The following is a 16,310-nucleotide window of genomic DNA, read 5'->3' as shown; positions in this document are numbered from 1 at the left end:
TATAATCCCCATAGATAGTGGATGTTTTATATATATTATTATTATTAGTGCCAATAATAATATAATAGTAATTAGTATTAGTTGTATTTTAATATCAAGGAGTAGTTTAATAAAAATATTGGCTTTGGGAGCTAATGATGATATAATTATATCTTCCTTGATGTTTTTAGAATTATTAATTCATTTATGATTTACAAGACCATTGTTTTTATTAAACTATAAAAACTTATGTTAAGAGTATTATTTATATTAATTATTTTATTTATTAGATTTTTATGTTTTATTTCTCAACGTAGGCATTTATTAGTAACTATTAAGACTTGAATTTATTGTGTTATCCTTATATTTATACATAACTTATTATTTTATTAATAATCAGGAAGAAGCTTATTTTTGTTTATTATTTATTTCATTTTGTGTATGTGAGGGGGCTCTTGGTCTATTTTTTTATACTATATATGCATATGAATGCATATATAGTAAATATTTGGATTGATTCCTATAAGCAGGAGTTATTATATTGCTGGTGTAAAATTTAAAGGCATTATTCTAGAAGCACAGAAGCAAGAAGAGTGTTGAGTTTGAAGTGCTATAGGAAAGTACTGATTCAGTTCACCGCTTATCGAAACCTATACCGTCTTCTACAAAGTCTTTCTGGAGAAGAAACTAGATATATGGAAGCCTACTGTTCTATTAAACCATCATGGAATCAATCATTGCCTGAATTCACTGTTTTTTGGTTGTTCAACTAACATCGATTACATTCTGTTTTGGATACTGTAAACTACGTTCCTTCTGAGCTGTTGTCAAATGAAGAGAAGCATTGGTTGGTGAAGTTGACTTAGTCAAGAAAATTTCTGTATTTAAAGTTTCATTGTGTACTCAAATTTTTTCAGAACTTGTAAATTACAATTTCTTCAAAAATTTTCCCCGGACGAGGGGCAATTGTAACGAACCTGAGAGTTTAAGGTTTTATATTTGTAAGAAGTAAAGATTTCTAATTGTTTGTTATTTCAAATAATGTGTAAGTTGTCACAGACAACTATAGTTAGATTGATACAGTTGTGGTTGGAACTTGTATATATGTTTATAAATACGTCATAATCTGTTCGTGTTGACGTCACTTTCTCATCTCAGCAGAGGAAGTGAACCCACCTGAATGTTTCTCACCCGATGACAGACTGAGTTTGGAAAACAGGTGAAGGATCAATAAGAACTTGGAAACAGAGAATTCAAGTATAGATTTTGGGTTTTGGAGTTTTCTTCTTGCCAATAAGTTGAAAGTAAGCAACTAATTATGTAATTGACTTTCGCTATATGTGAGTGAATTGCCCAACGTTAGTACTGAATGTTCTAGTGTTTTATTGGTAAGTGATTATGAAATATAAGTGATTATAAAACTGGGTTTAACTTTGAAAACAATGTTGTGTTTCTTTTCTACCCAGCAAGCCCTGATGATTTCCAAAGATTCTCATGTTCCCGACTAAAGGAGTAGCGGACTAACTTTCTGACGACGGGTGTCCAACCGGGGGACGTTGCAAAATGAAATACAACTTTTTACATAAGATCCTTGATATTTCAACTTGTTTCAGTAGAGATGCACATTATTGACTTTGGACTCATCACAAACATCTTTTACTGGCACAGTCCATTTTCAAAATGTGGAAGTATCACAGGATGCTCTTACAGAATATGTCATTTATATACATTTTCATGATCGAAAACTACTATTCATTCCGTACATAATATAATTTAAATGTTTCATACGTATCAGCAGAATGCGTGGTCTCATGACATCCTTGTCTGTATTAGGATAGATTAGGTTTAGACACCTGAAGTTGAAAATTAATTTCTTATTCAGTGGCGTAGCATGGGCATTTCGGGTGGGAACGCCAAGTCCGAAGGAAGGGTCGGCCCTTTTTCTTAATAATTTACTTATGGAATTAGTCGCCACAGGTATTGTTTATTTGCAAGAAGTCAGCTGGTTTTTCAATAAAACATCATCTATGCATGTTTTAGCTACAAAATGAGATGCCTCACTATGCCACAAATGTTTTGAACTCTGGTGTTTTATACTTTTCGGTATGACGCAAGCCATTAAAAAACCTACCTGAATCACAAGCGCCTCTGCACAACAGTAGATGTCATTGTTGTGGATAATCCAACTACTGATTGATTTGGTTTGTTTTACTTCGCTTGTCTACCACTTTTGGTTAATCGCGAATATGAATATGAGTGATTATATTGATGAAGGGACACTCACAAAGAACACCCGTGCTCGTGCCGGGATTCGAATCAGGGGCCTCTGTCGTCTTGGTACGTTGTGAAAAACACTCTGACACGGAGGTGGGCGGATGATCCAACTATCGTACACTCTACTGATGTAACAGTGCTGATTAGTAATTCAGACCACTGTTTATTACATCTTGAGAATGCTGATGAACATTTTAAAATAATTTTGTCCAGAGACCATTCGATGTTAAGAGTTTTCAAATGAATGCTAAACATTTCCATTGACACAATATTAAGCAGTTAGATAATAACGAAATAATAATAATAATAAAAAATAATAGGTTTGCGGGTTAAGTGGTAGAGCAGCCACACGCTGAACTTTTACCACGAGGACTTCACCAACTTATTTGACAAAAACTGTGTTGATCATTTAGTTTATAATGCACATCGCTGTTCGTGCGATAAATTATACAATGCAGTGGCCATTAAGAAGTGGTATATTTGAGTTTGGTAAAGTTACGTCAGTCAATATTGCATTTTGTAGCATCACATAGCACGACACGAGTTCCATGAGCGCGAAGAACCAGGTAGGAATTCTACCGCTGTTGTCTGCTTCAGAAGGCAGGAAGGGTCACATGAACCAATGAAGGAACCATTAACTCTTATTTGGAAAGATATGATAATTATTGCCGAGTTTTTAACATATCTGAGGAAAGCAAAGTTCCTCGATTCATATCTGTAATTGGCCCCAAACCTTATGAAGTGTTACGCGAGTTATTCTCTCCAATACTACCAGAGAAGAGATCGTTCAAGGAAATCTCTGATAGGCTCATTTCTTATTACAATCCAAGTAGTAATTTTATAGTGCAACGCCTAAAATTAAGCAAATGTACACAATTGGATGTGGAAAAGGTTGAAGATTTTACAAGAAGGCTCCAAAAGATAGGTGAAGCATGTAGATATGGTGGAGTTTTTACCTATTGCATTGTTTGACACATTCGTGAGCAGTTTAAGGTCTGACATTATTAGGAAGAAAATAATAGCAGAAAACATCGTGGAATTCCAGAACGATACGGAAAATGATATAAAAAAGTGTGTACAAGGGAACTAGATTGTAACATTAACCAGCGCACATATTTAATAGAAATTAATGTACATGGTCATGAAGCAAAGTTTGATATTGACACTGGATCCTATGCATCTGTAGCTCGTAAAGATTTTTATCAAAAGTTTCAGCAAAATGTACAAATGTCTGAACCTAACTGTACATTGAAAGGTGCTGGTAATAATGTGATACCTTTACTGGGAAAAGTTAATGTGAATGTTGCATGGAGAAATCAGTTCTTTCGTCTAGATTTGTACGTAATTAACTGCCATTTAGAATATCCACTTTTAGAAAGAAGTTGGATTTAAATTATGATCCCCAAGTTACATTGTGAGTTGACTGAAATTTGTGCAACGGGAACTTGTTCTCCGCAGTCTGATATTATTGCACACAATGTCACAGGAAATAATGCAATGAACTCTGATGTTCGTAATTTCATGCATATATTAAATAAATGTGTCAGTTGTATAAAAACTAACGATATTCAAGGGATCGTTGATATTCTAAAGGAAGAATTTCATTCTACATTTGATGGCGATTTAAGTTTGCCTATAAAGGATTTTAGAGCTGATATTCCAATAAAACCGGACGCAACTCCAATTTTTAAGAGATTTTACAATGTGCCTTATGGAATTAAAGATAAAGTAAAATCATAATTGGATAAATTGGTAGAAAATGGCATTTATGAAAAAGTCAATACTAGTGAATGGGCCAGTCCGATGGTTGTTATTAAAAGGAAAAATGGAGATTTACGCATTTGTTGTGATCTAAAAGTACATTGAACAACTATGTAGAAAATGCTTCTTATCCCCTACCACTGTTAGAGGATATTTTCCAGAAAGTTAGAGGAAATGCCGTATTTGTTAGTGTGGATTTACAAAAAGCTTATTGGCAAATAGCTTCGAGTGAAAAAGCAAAAAGGTTGCTTGTAATGAACACGCCATGGGGATTATTATAACACACAAGATTACCGTTTGGAGTTAAAATTTCGTCTCAAATATTTCAGAGAGTAATTGAACAGATATTGCAAGGTCTGCATTATGTAATTCCATATGTTAGCTCAACATAAAGTGAAGGTTAATTTGGAAAAGTGCAAGTTCTTTAAATCATCCATTCAATACTTAGGGTATGAACTTTCTGCGGAAGGAATTAAACCTTGCCAGTGCAAGATTGAAGCATTATTGCTTAATTGTCCACGTCCGCATGACGTGAAGGAATTAAAGTCGTTTTTGGGGGGCATTAATTTTTTTCGAAGGTGCATTCCAAATATGGCTATACTGGTTCCAGCCTTGTACAATTTATTAAAGAATGTGCATTGGAATTGGAGTGATGAGTGTGAAAGTCAGTACGAAAAGGTTAAAGAAGCACTGCAGTCATCCGAAATTTTAACTCCGTTTGATTCTAGCAAGGATACAGTAATCATATGTGATGCTTTGAGCTATGGACCAAGAGCTCAGATGTGCCATAGAATTAATGGTGAATTGAAAACAATAGAACGTGCATCAACTACACTTTCGCAACATGAAATGGCTTATCCTCATCATGAAAAGGAAGCTCTTTCAATTATATTTGCCGTGAAGAGATTTAGAAAATATATTTATGGAAAGCAATTTCAAATATGGACTGATTCACCACCTGCCAAACAACTACTTCAATATGGAAAGGCTATACCCATTATGGCTTCATCCAGGATTCAACGTTGGTGTTTGTTCTTGGCTAATTATGAATATGAAATTGTGTACAAGAAGAATGTTGAGGTAGTAGATTTGTTATCAAGGTTGCCGTTGCAAGGGAAAACAGTTGATTTTGACGGGATTCAGTTTGTAAATGCAATAAAGCTCACGGATCCTCTGAAAGATGTCTTGCGAACTTTGCAAGAAAAAGATGTGATGTTGAAACAGGTCAAAAGGTACGTTATGGAAGGTTGGCCAGAATCTAAGATTAAGGATCCAAATATAGATGCAAGTGAATTCGAAGCGCTGAGAAGAAGAAGAAATGAACTACAATGTGAAGAAGGTATATTGCTGTGGAGTGCTAGAGTTATTGTACCTAATTCAATGAGGCAGCAAGTCTTGGAGAAAGCTCATGAGAATCACGATGGCATAGTTAAAATGAAGTGAAAGATATTGGTGGCCTGGTATAGACAAATGCATTGAAGATCACGTAAAATCGTGCAATGTTTGTAATTCTGTAAAATCGGACACCAAAAAGAAATAATACAATGATTGGAAGGAAGTAACCAAAGCGTGGGAGAGAGCACACATGGATTTCTTCTATTTTCAAGGAAAAGTGTTGCTTCTCGTTGTTGACGCATTTACTAAATGGCCAGAATATGAAGTTGTATCTTCTACATCATTTAGGGATGTAAAAGGATTTATGTCAAGACTAAGTTCAAGGTATAATCAGCCATACACCTTAGTTACGGGATTGCTTTGATGCATTCACCAGCTTATCATCCAGCTAGTAATGGACAAGCTGAGAGACACGTACAAATTATAAAAAAGTGCTCTGAGATGTAAATTATATGAAACTAGAAGAGATGACAGGCATTTTTATTTAAATAATGCTTTGCTAGATGTGCTACATAGTATCCGAATGGCTCCAAACACCGTTAATTTGAAATATCCTGCTGAAATGATGTATGCATTTGTGCCGAGACCGAAAGATATGTAGATCGGTTGCAGGATATTCCTGATAAAAACAAACGCGAGGATACCAGAGGAGGTGTCGAAGTTTGGGTGAAACTTGCCAACTGAGATTCCAGTGGTGCATCCTATGTTCAAGGTGAAGTTGTCCGGAGAGAAGGGACATATACTTGGTATATTAAAGTTGGTCAAGATGTTAAGTTAGTGCATGGAAACCAGATAAAATAGAGAAATGTGAGAGAAAATGATAGAGGATATCATCATGATAGTGATGAAACAGGCGATGAGAATAATGACGCATTGCAACAGGTAACATAGATTTAGATAGACGTAAAGCAGCAGAGTCAAGTGTGTTAAGGAGAAGTCAGAGGCAAAGAAAACCACCTGACAGATTGGATTTGAGTGATTATGGTTAAAAGAAGTAAAAAAATAAAACCAAAATTTTGCTAATGCAAAATTTCATCGACGCGGGGGAATGTTGTATGTGTGACACGTATTGCGTAAATAGTCTGTATGGTTTATAAGACCTTTGAAGTTGTCAAGATGTTGGTAAAAACAGATTGTGTTTTGTCTTGCATAAATAGAGTTCATTATAGTTTGTTGAATGGAATTTTGTGATCAATTAAATAATGTTGAATTATGCGTGCATATCATTTATAATGTATTCGACACCTTGTGTGAGATCTGCATGTGTACCAAATACACAACACTTTCTTATGGTGTATACATTTCTTTCATTACCATATTAGCACACAAAACTGTAAATAAATATGGGGATAGGCCACTTGTTTATTCATACTTTTTACAAGATACATAGCAATATGGAAATATAAGTACAGACATTTATGAAGCATAAGATTATTATGTCCTGTACAAAAATATAGAAACTTTTACATATTCTTATCACATGAATTGCATGAAAAGTAGATATACAGTTCAATTTTCAAGTCCACTTTATGCACAGAAGGCTAGTACGGACAGGACTTAGATTCAAGTAGAGTCCAAACCACTTGTGCCTCAACCTAAGATCCCTTATTACAAGGGAAACTACATTATCACTACACCATCCATCAAAAAAAGTAAAGCGAAGAGTTACACAAGTTGCTAAGACATGGACTGATTCATTTAGAAGAAAGAAAGGTAGGAGAAAGGGCTGTTCCACATTTACTTTTCAATATACCTATTTTTGTTCTCAATAATGGCACGAGATCCCAATGATTTTTTCTTCTCATGATAGTATTTGTAACCAGCTACAAGATGGTATACTTAGTACACTTCTGCCCTGATGCTTTTTTGAGATGCCTAAATTTAATTTTGGGAATTTTCCTAATTTTTAGTATTTCACAGATTATCTGCTAACAGCAGCAATATCCAAGTAATGTGCTATATCAGTTAGCTTATCCTAAGCAAACAGTCTTATATTAACCTCATATGAAAATAAAAGTTTGGAATATCGTCGTTCCAAACTTACTCACATTTAATTTTTCAAGAAAAATGGAGGGTATGGCCATGAACTTCAACATTTTCTACATGAGGGAAAATTTTCGGAGGGTTCAAACTTGCATATTTGGCTATTCATTTTATATGCCCTAATGTTACTTCAATGTAAAAAAGAAAACGAGCCAAAAAAAATTGAACTATTTCACTTTGTCAGAATTTCAAAATATTGGCTCTTAAGCTTCGAACACAGTTACATAGGACTTGATCTCAATCGTAGATTATAGTTTTAACAGAGGATAATTCCTGTGCTTTTGTCCCACACCATATTTACACAGTGATATGAATTTTGTGCTTCTACTATCCACCTTGGTTCCATTAGTTTTGTATAGCTAACTGCACATCTATATTTACTTCAAATTTACCAAGTCTACTCATACAAATGGAATATCAAGAAAAATTTGGGAAGATTCCCTCTTGTATTAGTGTGCATTTTTCATTCTTCAGAAAAAAAACCGTATTTTACTAGAAGAAACGTTTCAACTACATTGACGCTTAAACTTTCTTTACAGGCTGTGTCAGGTAACTCTGTGGAGAACTCTGTCTGGGAAGATCAAAGGATCTGCCCTGTTGAGGACATCACACGAGCAGTTGGCTGCATCATATCATTGCAAAACATCCAAGAAAATTCCACACTTTCCCTTTGATAAATGAAATGTAGTATAGAAATAAATAAAGTATTAATTGGAATTGAATGAAACTGTTTTCTGTACTCTCCTATATATTTTCAGCACCCGTTTTCCCTTGCAGGTTATGCAACCTTCACAGGATTGCGGAGAAAAATAATGCGCGTGAATATGTCATTTGATACACTTTGCTGCATCATATTTTTTGATTTCAATTACACGTGTAGGTGCATAAAGTAAAAGATGCAAATGAATACATCAATTGATGCGTGTATTTGATGCATTTAGCTGAATCATTTGATGCACTTGGGTGCATCAACAGGATTTGATGCACTTAACGTGTTATTCAAATCAAAAGAAATAGGCATTTTTTGTCAATTGACACATTTTGAGTTTTGTGTGCAGACACCATAGCGATTAAGCTATTGAAACGCTACTATCCACCCCTCGCAGAAACTGAAATCTTGCTCGATCACGAGGAAGCTGGCATCAAACAAAAATAACACACACTGAAGAAATGCGTAAACGTTGCAGTTAAAATAAGCAACCAAGAAGGAAAACCACAATCAACAGAAGGCAACACTTTTGCAACAAGTGAACATCCCTGTTAAAGCTCAAGAACAGGCCGAAGAATACATCATGATACATGTAATGTAGAAAACATGGCCATACGATCAATGCACTCTCGTAAAATCTGTTGCAGCAACAGCCTGCCTTGGTTACAGCTATATCTGCCAAATAGTGGCACCTCTGCCACATGGAGAGGTCCTTCATTTCTCTTCATGTGATCTTGAAATCTGTAAGAAACTATCTACAACAAAATCCTAACACCTACATGACAATATACTTTATTACAAAAATGAAAAACACATAAAACGTTACAGACTTTTCTGCCATGAGTGGAGTGAGTAGGCTTCGACTTTATTCTGCCATCTTTTCAAGAAGCTTGAGGTAAAACATCGCCACCTGAAGATCCTCTGTTAACTTTTTCAGTTTATTGTACAAACCATCCACTTCTTTCGCACGTTTTTCCAGAGCTACTGTTGCCACTGGAAGGCGATCCATCACCTCTTCTATTCTTCTTTCAAGCTTGCTCACTTTGTCCTTCTGACGAACAAGCTTAGAAGCATTGTCCATTCTAAAAGATAAATGAAATACATCAAAATCAGTCAATAAAATATTAATATACAATAATAATGTAGCGAGGTCTAAGGTCACCTTCTTTTCCTTTCATCCACAAATGAGGATTGTTTGGATTGCAGGCTGGTCCCTGTGGTGGTGGTTAGCAGATCACGCTACAATGTCAGGAAACCTGGGTTCGAAAATCAGCCTGGGCATGGATGTTTGTGAGTGTCCTATTCATCAATTTCATCATGTAATCACTCATCCCCATCATTGCAAATTAGCCAAAAGTGGCACAAAAAGGGAAGTAAAATAAAGCAAATCAATCAATATTTGAATTGCGGGAATGAAACATGTGAGAGAGAGAAAGAGTTATAGAACGAAATATGTCATAAACACATAAGCCTACTCGCAAGGACACTAATATCCATAAACAACATAATGAGGAATTGCGTATTACTCACTATAAAATATAAAAATAAAAATACGTTAGATAGTATCTAAAATTTCATAACTTACGTGAGTGTATAAATTTAACCAAACGACGTTTCAGAGGTCAATACTTCCTCATTCTTCAGGTCTTAGGCAACTGCAGGAGATCTGTTTTTAACCTTTTAGTTTAAGAACACAGGAACTTTTACTTTGATAAAGCTGGAAACTTTAATAAGTGTTTTTACCCTTGCCTTCAACCTATATTCCCTTTTACGTGACACCATGTTTGGTGTCTAGATATTAATGTGAACCTGAAGAACGGGGAAGTATTGACCTCCGAAACGTAGTTTGAATAAATGTATACTCTCACGTAAGTTGTGAAATTTTAGATACTATCTAACTTACTTTTATTTTTAATATCCATAAGAAAGTGTAATATGCTTATTAATCAATTTATGTGTTTTTCTAGTTTTAGTAATTTGATTATATTCCAATAGTACATCTTTACTTTATGTAAAATTTTCATCCTTTCATTTATATTTAATTTTGTGGGTTTGCGTTGTTCAATGTAGTTTAATTTTACAAACAACTTTACCTTTAGATGTTCAATAAGCTCTGTTGATATAAAGTCGAAAATGAGTCTCAAGTGAGTATTAGCATTGAATGCGAATTTCTCGAAAAATCAAGTCTTGATCCTATAGTCGAAATGTCAGAATTAAAACGCTTTTCAGGCTCTGAAAAGCTTAATAATTCAACATTTTAATGAAAATCATCTCTGGCTTGGTCTGTAGAGAAAATGAGTTTCAAACGAGTACTAGCATTGACAGAGTATTTCTTGAAAAATCAAGTATTCATCGTATAGTCCAAATGTCAGAATTAAAATGCTTTTCAGGCTCTCAAAAGCATAATAATACAACATTTTTATGAAAATCATCTCTGGCTTGGTCTGTAGAGAAAATGAGTTTCAAATGAGTGCAAGCATTGAACGTGAATTTCTCGAAATTCATATATATATATATATATATATATATATATATACACACACACACCCGCCGCAAAATGACTTCGGACCTCATAACAAAAGCACAAAAAATTACATCTTTAGGACAGGCCAGAGGCTAAGTCCCAAACCTACTCACTTGTTAAAACATTGGGGTCTCACGATGGACGTAGCCCGCAGTGCACTTAAAGTCAATGTGGGCGAACGACGGGCATAGCCCGTCCTGCGGTATACAATCGCTTTGCAGATTGAACGACGGGCTATGCTCGTACTTCGTCTCATACGCGTGTACATTCAAGCCCCTCTGTTGAATTCCGACCGCTAGGTGAATCATGTGCTATTTTTATCTCGCACCTGTTTGTTGTCGGGTTGATGTACTGTGCGTTGTTTAGAATGGCATCGTTAAATCCAGACTGGATAGAGGATTCCGACTCAGTTTGAAGTTAGCGACGATTTTCATGATGCAGATGAATTTGAAGATTTGGAAGGTAGGTTATATTTGTAATAATTAGAGCCCGGATTTCTATGCAAAATGCATGTTTCATGTAGCATGCAAAAACTTATGGAAAATATTTTTTTCTTTCCGACGAACTTGTAAAGAGTCTTTTGAGATGCATATGATAGCGCATATAAGTGCATATTTGAGTGAATTTTGTTTTGCATGCATATTTCTTCAACTTTGCAGGATAAGGCATATTTCGAATTTTATTGCTACATACTAGCATATTTCATAGTCTATCAAGAGATAATAGCGTTGAGTTTGTTGCCCACAATAGTTGATAAATTCACTTTCGACTGAACGGCGATAACCGAATGGCGAACATACTAATTTAATATACAATAAATATACACTATAATTTTTAGTTTTTTTTTTCAGCATTTTATGTAGCGCTTTTTAAACAACAGCGATCTAGCACCTTCTGATGGTTTTACAACTGTGAACTAGCGTGAAGCCTTTCTCGCGACTTGGCAACTATGTGTAAAGGGTTTCTGCTGTCAGTATAAAAGGAGTTCTCGAACGTGTAAGTGTTATTTTGTGTTGTGTTAAACATGCCACCTGAAAAATCAAGTAAGGCAGTATTGTTGCGTAAATACGTACAAGAATTTGGAAGTAGTGTATTTACAGAAGATGGGTCAGTTTTGTTCTGTGTGGTGTGCGAAAAAAGAGTTTCAGCAGAGAAGAAATTTCAAGTTACTCAACATGTCGATACAGCAAGACACAGGGAAGCCCTTCAAAGAAGATCGCGCAGCAAACAACAACTGCTTACTACCGCGTCCACTAATTCAACATCTGAATGCACAGTAAGTGATACATTCTATGTACATGTAGATCTGTGTTCTGCGTTTGTGAGTACTAATATTTCTTTGTGGAAACTGAGCAATGCCCATCTACGATGTTTCCTTGAAAAGTACACGGGAAAGAAGGTGCCAGATGAATCAACACTACATAAAAACCATGTGCCTGTTTGTTTTAATGAGGTCATGGGAGAAATTCGGTAAGCGTTGAAGCACGAGAAAATATGGGTGTCTATCGATGAGACTATTGACGTGGCGGGACGTTGTGTTTGCAATGATGTTGTTGGTGCAATAAAGGCGAGTGGTAACCCCTACTTACTGAATATCGAGGTGTTTGAGAAAGTGAATCATTCCACAATTGCCAAATTCTTTAACGATTCGTTACCTTTGTTGTGGCCAGATCACATCCAGTATGACAATTTGCTACTGTTTGTTACTGACGCAGCCCCGTACATTGTCAAAGTAGCATCTGGTTTGAAAGTGTTGTATCCTAAATTAGTCCATCTGACTTGTCTTTCACACGGTCTTCATCGCGTAGCAGAAATATACCAATACCAATATCCGGAAGTAGATGCACTTGTATCAAATGTAAAGAAAGTATTTGTGAAAGCTCCTTCGCGAGTACGTCTCTCTCGCGAACTGGCGAAAAATGTTCCGTTACCTCCGCAACTGGTATTAACACGATGGGTCTCGTGGCTAGAAGCTGTGTCGTATTATGCAGAAAATTTCAAAGAAGTGAAGGCAGTCATAGACTCACTAAAACCAGAAGACGCAGCCGCTATTTGTGTGTCACAGAAATGTTTCTCTAGAAGTGGCATTGAGAACGAAATTAAGTACATACACAACCACTTCTCGAGTATATGTGCAATTATTACACAGAGTCCCGTAATAATCCTTGGCAGCATTCACTCTCCTTGTTGGGCCAAGTATCACAAACTTTGTCCAGTGAAACTCACGGTGTCGCCAAAATAGCGTCAGAAAAACTTCGCCAAGTATTAGACAAAAATCCCGGGTACAGAATAATCTGTGACATTGCAAATGTACTGAATGGTAAAAATGTGCACTTGGAAGAGGACCTAACACAGGGGGAAGTTTGGTGTTTCTCACATGCACCAGTGACTTCTGCTGATGTAGAAACGAACTTCTCGATCTACAAAACGTTTCTCACTGATAAACGCAGAGGGTTTACAGAAGAAAACCTAAGGAAGACGTTCATAGTTCATTGCAACAGAGGTCATTAAGGTAAGATGTTTGGAAAAAAAAAAATTGTTCATGCATATCTTAGTGCATATTTTTGATATTTTTCGTGCATATTTTGCTGTTTGTTTGTGCATGGAAATCCGAGCTCAAGTAATAATTATTGTCGACAATATAAACAGTATTGCAAACTCTAGTATTTTATGAATGAAGTGAGAAGAGGTAATTTTTTTGGGTCTATTCATCTTCCCTCTTGCTTGATTCTCCTACATGCACTGATGTATTTTTCGTTTTTCCATTTATTATTTTGTATAGTGTATATCAAATGAAAATTATTTTATTTATTTAGTTTATTTGTTTAATTTTTACAGATGACGCAGAACCAACTGATACATAGTCTGGTCCTGTCCTGCAGACACTTTTTCATACAAAAGATAATTACTTGTAATTTGTAATTATTTTTTGTTATGTTCACATAAGAAGTATTCTTATGCAAGATTCAAAAGATGTATTGATAGTTTATGTAGTTAATTATTGAAATTTCCAGATTACGAACTTAAAATATCTCTATATTAACATTTGTTACAATGTTGTACTTTTCTTTTCTTCACAAAACATTGCTGAAAAAAATATTAAAAAATGTCTGAAAATGAAAAGAAAATTTAACAAATTTTTGTTCATTGAAAAGGGGAAGTTTTGTAGATTTAAGAAATATGTGGCAAATAAAAACAAATTAAAAATATTTTTTCTATGATTTTTTGAAAAACAACCAAAAACCGCACACCAGAGGTAAAAATGCTGTATTATGAGGCCAGACCCGAATGTGTTAAAAGAAAGAGACTTGGTAGGATTAATTGTTCTATCATTAAAGATATTTTCAGTCTAGTAGCCAATCGAAATCTGCGCTCCGACGGCCGCCATCTTGAAAACAATCTGCCATATTTGATATTTTTTATTTGATCTATCTCTGGAACGGTGTCTCCTATCAACAGCCGGTTTTCTCAGAAATGTTCCAAATGTTCAATAAATCTATTTTTGAAAAATAAGATATAGAAATTTTTCAGAAAAACTACAAAACATTGTATGAGAATAACTGCGAGTTGAAAGTCTTAACGATGATTCTTTTTTCAAAAATTATGTTGACTTGACATTTTCCAGATAGCAATGTCCCTTCCCTAGAGCTGACCAAAGCCTTGTCAAGGAAGCTAGTGTTTCCAGGAAATGGCTATGCTGCACATTCCACCCTTCTTCCTTGACACATTGGTGTTATTTGATCGAAAGGTCCATTAGACTATGCTTCTTGTAGAGCTACAAATGGTTCCTTTCTGTTAATGTCAAGTATTGTCATTCTATGGTTGATGTAAAAATCCATACTTACACTTTTCTGCTTGGGGTTGTTCGTCAAAATTTGAGAGGGTTTTGGGGGTGTTTGTTAGAGGTGAGTGGATAAATCACTGGAGCAGGGTTAAAAGCCAAAGCCTACCAAGCAGCTATGTATTTTGTGGTTGAGTGTATCTAGTCCCAATCCAGCTGTTATCTGTTTCTCTGGAGACCATCACTACTCCTTTTCAAGTAGCTGCCAAACTGTGTTCATGATGCTGGGTCAACACTTCCTTTTTTCAATTCCACTGGAGTTCCACCAAAGCCAAGAGTGCTAACCACTCAGATGCAAAATAATCCATAGCAGCAATACAAAATTTACAAATATGGATTATTGATGGGTGACAGGGTAGCTACGATTTTTTGATTATGAAATTCCCTGACTTTTCCAGGTTTTCCAGACCAGAAATAAAATTTTTCCAGACATGTTTGTCATCATGAAATTTGCATTTGAACCTCATGTTTTTCAATTAAATGTGCAGGAACGTTAATTATTATGAATATGAATATACACAGTTATTAGCTGAAAATTTACCAAGTGATTAATATAATGCTATTCAATGAAAAAATAAATAACTGTTGTACTTCCCCATTTTCACTAAGTCATTACAATTAAGGTTGTGTAAAAAATCAATTAAAAAATGTGGTATATATCAAAGCTTTACAATGTAACCTGTATACAACCTCAATTAGCCTATATCAATACAAATGAGAAACAACAGAAAATTAGGTCATGTACCTTTAGAAAATATGCAATAAGTTTAATGATTATATTTTCTAATTTATTGAAAATAGTAGGCTACATATTACGGAAATTCAGAACTTGAATGGGGGCGGTGACCAACCATACACCTAAAAATATATATATATATACGCGGGCCATATTTTGGAATCAAATACCTCCATTATTTGAGTTTACCACATGCTGAAACCAATTTTCTATTACGGAAAACATCGAAATCTGTCTTTTAAAAGGTAACAGTTCCGAATGTTTTATGATTTTTTTTTCAAATTTTCCTACTAAGAGGAAGATTAACTATCATAGAATTTTGGCAATCATTGTGACACGAAATTTGAACCTTCCTTAAAATCATGAGCACTATTTGAATTCGAAAAAAGTGATTTATGTTGAAAAAAAACCTTCAAAATGACCTTACTCAATCATACACGCTTCCCACTGAAAATGTATTCTCCGGTTGACAAGCTACAGTACGTATCGTAAACTAGTGGGAATGAATGTAGAAATAAATCGGAACCTACCTTAGTAGAGTGCATTCACGGTCTTTATTTTAATTCTAAGACAACCAAACCTGACATTTCTAACCTAACCACAAAAGCATATATTCACAAAATCTTAAGTAATCGCTAAAACTCTGCAGTACGAGGGTCACTATTTATATTTTGAGCCTTGGCAACACTGATTGAAGTTAGGCACGATTTGACGTTTGCACGGAATCGTATGGCATTATTGACCATAACGTACTTCAAATGTTTTGTCAATAGCTTCATTTGTGTTGTTTATGTTGCCTTGGAGATTGCGCGACAACAATAAAATGGAATTAACTTGTGAACATTTTTGTGCGATGATTTTTTACGATTTTCGACGTGGATTATCAAGACAAGAGTGCATCGATCAACTTACTTCCACATTTGGCGATGAAGCCCCATCCTTTGCCACTGTGAAACGCTGGTATAACGAATTTAATCGTGGCCGCCATTCGCTCACCGATGAGATTCGCGAAGGTCGTCCAAAATCAGTTGTTGTTCAAGAAAACATT

General features: G+C 35.2%; 2 protein-coding genes across 3 annotated transcripts in view; one reads left to right on the top strand and one right to left on the bottom strand.

Annotated features, from left to right (window-relative positions):
- Positions 1-5,013: 5,013 nt before the first annotated feature.
- LOC145981941 (uncharacterized) lies at positions 5,014-5,457 on the top strand. Its single transcript, XM_083115437.1, has one exon. It carries the CDS (start codon positions 5,014-5,016, stop codon positions 5,455-5,457), a length of 444 nt encoding a protein of 147 aa, XP_082971563.1.
- A 3,480-nt stretch (positions 5,458-8,937) lies between these two features.
- The window catches only part of LOC145981754 (uncharacterized), a 95,260-nt gene continuing 87,887 nt past the window's right edge, over positions 8,938-16,310 (bottom strand). For both annotated transcript variants that reach the window (XM_083115161.1, XM_083115162.1), the window contains exon 3: positions 8,938-9,243. In XM_083115161.1, coding sequence (XP_082971287.1) covers positions 9,027-9,243 — 217 coding nt within the window. In that variant the 3' untranslated portion in view covers positions 8,938-9,026. The remainder of the gene's footprint in view (positions 9,244-16,310) is intronic.

The sequence above is a fragment of the Lepisma saccharinum genome, chromosome 30 (assembly GCF_977018435.1).
Source record: "Lepisma saccharinum chromosome 30, izLepSacc3.1, whole genome shotgun sequence".
In the NCBI taxonomy this organism is placed as follows: domain Eukaryota; kingdom Metazoa; phylum Arthropoda; class Insecta; order Zygentoma; family Lepismatidae; genus Lepisma; species Lepisma saccharinum.
This window is presented reverse-complemented; position numbering and strand designations above follow the sequence as displayed.